Source organism: Cricetulus griseus, chromosome 7 (genome assembly GCF_003668045.3).
Source record: "Cricetulus griseus strain 17A/GY chromosome 7, alternate assembly CriGri-PICRH-1.0, whole genome shotgun sequence".
Taxonomy (NCBI): Eukaryota; Metazoa; Chordata; class Mammalia; order Rodentia; family Cricetidae; genus Cricetulus; species Cricetulus griseus.
Genome location: NC_048600.1, coordinates 41974676 through 41980675, shown reverse-complemented (window position 1 = coordinate 41980675; position 6000 = coordinate 41974676). Strand labels below are relative to the sequence as shown.

Here is a 6000-nt window from a genome sequence, read left to right as displayed (position 1 = left end):
CTATCCTGGAACTCACTCTGTAGACCAGGCTGGCCTCAAACTCACAGAGATCAGCCAGCCTCTGCCTCCCAAGTGTTTCAATTAAAAGTGTGCACCATCACTGTCCAGGCAAGCTTATACTCCCCCTCCCCCCCAGACAGGGTTTCTCTGTATTGCTTTGGAGGTTGTCCTGTAGACCAGGCTGCCTCAAACTCACAGAGATCCACCTGCCTCTGCCTCCCAAGTGCTGGGACTAAAGGCGTGGCCCACCAATGCCCGGCTGCAAAGCTTATATATATATATATATTTTAAGATTTTATTTATTTAATGTGTATCCAACATTCTGCTTCCATGTGTATCTGCACACTAGAAGAGGGCACCAGATCTCATAACAGATAATTGTGAGCCACCATGTGGTTCCTGGGAATTGAACTCAGGACCTCTGGAAGAACAGTCAGTGCTCTTAACCTCTGAGCCATCTCTCCAGTCCAAAGCTTATATTCTTAATCACTGTTCTGGAGACATTTTTAAATACATTTGCTACTGACTGCACTATACAAACTCTTTCCCCCACCTCTCACTCCCTGCACTTTTCTTCCTTGTTTCACTAAAATGTTCTTTGTTTATATCACTGATTTCCACTCTCTAGCACAAACTCTCCAACTGTCCTTCATTTTAAATACCTTGATGACCATTCTTTGCTTTATTGGTGGTTTTAACCTTATTTTTATTTTGTTTTTCATGGTAGGGGTTCTCTGCATGGTCCTGGCTGTCCTAGAACTTGCTTTGCTGACCAGGCTGACCTCAAACTCAGAGATCTGCCTGTCTAAGCCACCCAAGCACTGGAATTATAGGTGTGTGCCACCACTACTACCAGGCTTGCTGACTTTTATCTAACCACCAGAAATCCTCCTATGGTCCAGGTTGAGCTCCCCCCCACCCCTTTTGAGGGTTGGATATTTGCACTGCCTTTTAGGGAAGTGGAGTCTCCTTTGGACCTAACAATTTTCTCCTTTGTTTTCTGAGATAGGGTCTCCTATAGCCCAGACTCTCACATTTGCTATATAGCTGAAAATGATCTTGAACTCCTGATCCTCCTACCTCCATTTCCCAAGTGATAGTATTACAGGTGTGTCTGGCATCTTTTGACATTCTTGCCACTTGGAATGCTCCATCTGTACTTAATGCCCTTTTCATTAAAGTCCAGCTATGGACATTATGGCTCAGAAAGTTTAACAGTCCAATCCCTTCCCCATCCCTCACCAAACACGTTTGAGAAACAGATTGAGGACACTGGTATACTCATAACTGCTTCTTTGGTAGTACTTACCAGTGTTAGTTTATAAGAAGTCTGTCCTGCCGGGCGGTGGTGGCGCACGCCTTTAGTCCCAGCACGCAGGCGGCAGAGGCAGCCAGATCTCTGGGAGTTTGAGACCAACCTGGTCTACAATAGCTAGTTGCAGGACAGCCTTCAAAGCCACAGAGAAACCCTGTCTCAAACCGCCCCGCCCCCCAAAAATAAGTCTGTACCTGTGAAGTGAGTTCTCTCCTCTAGAACGGGTCTACTCTAACATTATATTCTAGAACATAGATAACAAACAGTAAGTGTGTGATACATAATAGGCATTTACAATACTCATTAAATTCTTGCTACAGCTTTGGAGAAGGCTAACGTACTTAAGACAGAGCTAAATGCTTCAAGTTGTGCTGTGAAGGAATCAGACACAGAAAAACTGCAACCAACAACGGGAGTGAAGCCTTTCTGAGAGAACATGCAATAAGATGTAATTTTCAGGGTCAAAGGAAGGCAGCTCCAAACTGCATGCCGGAATCTGCGACCCTGACGCCGCGTGGTCTGCTGGGATTTGTAGTTCCTTCCAGGGCAAGGTTAGCAAGATTACAATTGTTATAGTCAGCCACATCACTCACAAGTAAAGTGCAGCATTCAATGGTACATCACAGGAATTCCAATACAGGAAAACACGATGACATCCCCAGGACAAAGCACTTATACTCGATCACAACTCTAGGAGCCAGCAGCCCGGACGCAATGCTCGCTCCCAGCGTGCGCGGGAGCCTGCCTCGCCTCCGGAAGACGCGGTCGGAGAAGCGGACTAGGGACGTTCCGCGCAGGCGCACAGTCCCCGGGCCAAGATGGCTGCGCGGTGTTCCCCACGCTGGTTGCTAGTGGCGGCGGGGACCCCCCGGCTGCCGGCTGCAGCGGGGAGAGGGGCCAAGCAGCCCCAGGGGGGAGTACTGGCAACATCGTTGGGTCGCAAGCCGAGCGTCTCTGCCTTCGGGCTTTCCATGGGCGCTCACGGCCCCGGGACGCTGCTGACATTGAGACCGGGTGTCCGCCACACAGGTGAGGAAGGCTTCCAGATCTCTAGTAGCGGCTCCTGGGGCTAGAAAGGGCGACTCGCCTCGCTCTGACGGCCGAAGGGTAGCGGGATGGAGGTGTCTTCCCGGTCGAGAGAGGAATTGCAGGGGACACAGGCAAGCAGGAGGCAGAGAGGCCATGGTGCTGGCTACGCAGAAGCCGTCGAGGGGAAGGAGCTGCGTGGAGCCGGAGTGGTGAAACGCTCGCCAGGCCGTGAACTTTCACCTCTGTCAACAGTTCACCTCTCTGTCCAGGCCGCTGCTCCCTCCCTGTTCCTTCTCTTTTTCTACGCTTTCTAGCGTGTAGTGGAAGAGACAACTGCCATTCAGTGAGTGCTAGGTACCCAGAGATCTAGGGAGATAGATGCAGGTGCTTGTCCTCATTAAGGTCAGAAAGTTTGATGAATTGTCATTCCACAGCCTGCATCCCTGGCGTCACGTGATGTATATGGAGCCCATAACCCGTCTTTTTTAGAATCCTTAAGTCCGTGTGACTGGAGTAATGCAGTCTAACATTTATTGAATGCTTACTGTGTATGAAGTATGGCTTCTCAGAATATTTCATGTAACAGGCATTGTTACCCTTCCATTTTATGGAGAAACAGATTTAGATGTGAAAGAATTTGAAAAAGTTAAAAATCGGAAAAGCGGTAGTCTTGGCCTGGCACTTGCCATCCTTATCGTTTGGAGGTAATACCAAATCAGTGTACATCGAGCTTTGAAGTGCTTTAGCCATGATAAACAGATCAACAATCTTTTTCTTAAATTTCTCCTGGCAGTGTCGTGCACTCCTTTAGTCCCATCACTCGGGAGGCAGAGGCAGGTGGATCTCTGAGTTTGAGACCAGCCTAGTCTACAAGAACTACTAAGAAACCCTGCCTCGAAAAAATAAATTGGGGGGGGGCGTTCGTGGCAGGGTTTCTCTGACTGACGGGTTAATCCTGAGTGCTGGGATTAAAGGCATACACCTCCACAGCCCGGCTTAAAAAACATTATTTTTTTATTATTATTATTATTATTATTATTATTATTATTATTATTATTATTATTTGGTTTTTCGAGACAGGGTTTTTCTGTGTAGCTTTGGAGCCTATCCTGGCACTCGCTCTGGAGACCAGGCTGGCCTCGAACTCACAGAGATCCGTCTGCCTCTGCCTCCCGAGTGCTGGGATTAAAGGCGTGCGCCACCAACGCCCGGCTAAAAAACATATTTTTAAAGTTATTTGAGTTATGTGTCTGTGTGTGGGTATGTGCTCTTGAGTACAGGTGCCCAAAGAGGCCAGAGGCATCTGGTCCCCCTGGAGTTACAGGCAGTTATAAACTGCTATTCTTAGGGGCTAGGAACTGAACTTGTATCCTCTACAAGAGCAGAACGTGCTCTTAACTGTTAAGCTGTCTCTCCATTCCTCATGTAAAAAGGAGGTGAATATCGGATCACTAAATATCCAGTTTTAATGTCTTGTACATTCTGACTGAAGAAACAATAATGATCTTCTAACTCCTTTTTATCTTACTCTGATCATTCCTGTTCATTCTCTTTTTTTATTCCTTAACTTCTTTTTACATATGCTCAACTCCTCCAGCTGTTTTTATGTTTATTTTTGAGACAGGGTTTCTCTGTAGCTTTGGCTATCCTGGAACTCCCTCTGTAGACTAGTCTGGCCTCAAACTCACAGAGATCTGCCTACTTGTGCCTTCTGAGTGCTGGCATGAAAGGCGTGTGCTGCCGCCACCAGCACCACCTAGTTTTTGTTGTTGTTTTTAATTGGAAGTGGTGTCATATATTCCAGGCTGACCTAGAACGTCTCTGTAGCTATGTATTGAACTTCTGACCATCGGCTGGCTTCCATTTCCCTGATGCTAGGATTATTGAGCATGTGCTCATTGTGCACAGTTATGCTGGGTTTATTTGATGCTGAGAGTCACACTCAGGGTCCTGTGCATGTCTGGGAAGCAGTGTGCCTAATGAACTATATCTCCAAGCTTTGCCCTTATTTGAAGTACTTGAGTTTGGCCTCTAGTGTGTTCAGAAGGGAGCAGACCCTATACCTGAGGTTTGTTTGTTCTTTTACAAGTATTTTGTAGCTGTGCATTTATTTATAATTTCCTCTTGTTGGACAAATTCCCAGACTAACTTACTTTCTTGTTTCATTTCCAGGAACAAAAAGTTTCCTTTTTGTTTGTACTGCCTCCTTCCACACAAGTGCTTCCTTGGCTAAAGATGATTATTACCAGATATTAGGAGTACCCCGAAATGCCAGCCAGAAAGATATCAAGAAAGCCTATTATCAGGTCTGTGTTGGTCTCAGATTCACTGACAAGCCTGTAGAAAGATTACTGGTGCATGTGTCCATTTTATTTTAATTTTTAAAAAAGATTTATTTATTTTTTTATGTATACAGTGCTTGTATGCCTGCAGGCCAGAAGAGGTCACCAGATCGCATTTACAGATGGTTGTGAGCCACCATGTGGTTTCTGGGAATTGAACTTAGGACCTCTGGAAGAGCAGCCAGTGCTCTTAACCTCTGACCCATCTCCAGCCCTTTTTTTAACTTTTAAAATTGTGTGTTTGTGTCTGTATAGGGATATGTGCACAATAATGCAGATGTTTACAGTGGGCAGAGATTTCCAGGAGGTGGTGGCACACACCTTTAATCCCAGCACTTAGAAAGCAGAGGCAGAGCCAGGTGGTGGTGGTACACCCCTTTAATCCCAGCGGAGGCAGAGGCAGGCTGATCTCTGTGAGTTCGAGGCCAGCCTAGTCTTCAAAGAGAGTTCCAGGACAATCTCCAAAACCTACAGAGAAACCCAGTCTGGGGGGGGGGGGGAGAAAACCAAAAAACAAACAAAAAAAAAGAAAGCAGAGGCAGGCAGATCTCTTGAGTTCATGGCCAGCCTGGTCTATGGTCTACGGAGTGTGTTCTAGGACAGCCAGGGCTACACAGAGAAACCTTGTGTCTAAAAACAAACAAACAAATAAAACCAGAGGTATTGGATTCCCTTGGGACTGTAGTTAGAGGCAGCTGTGAACTTGACATTTCTGGGAATTGAATTCAGATTTTTCTGGAAAAAGAGCTTGTGCTCTTAGCCACTGAGTGGTCTCTTCAGCCCAAGATTGCTGTTGATCTTGTCTGGTCTCTTGACTTGGTGTGCAGCCCCCTCAGGCAGGTCACAAGCAGCTGATCCTGTGGAATTACCTGAGAAAGGTGGAATTTTGGATGCTTTTGGTGCACAATGAATGTGGTATCAATTAATGTTTTTGTTTTTGTTTTTTTTTTTTGCTTTTGTTTTTTGAGACAGGGTTTCACTGTGTTGCCCTGGCTGTCCTGGAACTTGCTCTGTAAACCAGACTGGCTCAAACTCATAGAGATCCATCTGCCTCTGGAGTGCTAGGATTAAAGGTGTGCACTATCACTCCCGGGCTAGTCAACTATTTTTTAAGATCTATTTATTTTTAATTTGTGTTCATGTATATTTACTTTGTGTGTATGTGTACTACATGCATGCTTGGTGCCTTCTGGGATCAAAAGAGGGCATCAAATCCCTTCAAACTGGAATTTTAGACATTTGTGAGCTGCTACATGAGTGCTGGGAACCAAATCCAGTCCTCTGCATGAATATTAAATACTTGTAACTGCTGAG

At 46.0% G+C, this 6000-nt stretch overlaps 1 protein-coding gene across 2 annotated transcripts in view; it reads left to right on the top strand.

Moving 5' to 3' along the window:
- Nucleotides 1-2099: 2099 nt before the first annotated feature.
- The window catches only part of Dnaja3 (DnaJ heat shock protein family (Hsp40) member A3), a 30170-nt gene continuing 26269 nt past the window's right edge, over nucleotides 2100-6000 (top strand). For both annotated transcript variants that reach the window (XM_027424011.2, XM_027424010.2), the window contains exons 1-2: nucleotides 2100-2344; nucleotides 4517-4650. In XM_027424011.2, the coding sequence (XP_027279812.1) occupies nucleotides 2134-2344; nucleotides 4517-4650 (345 nt within the window). In that variant the 5' untranslated portion in view covers nucleotides 2100-2133. The remainder of the gene's footprint in view (nucleotides 2345-4516; nucleotides 4651-6000) is intronic.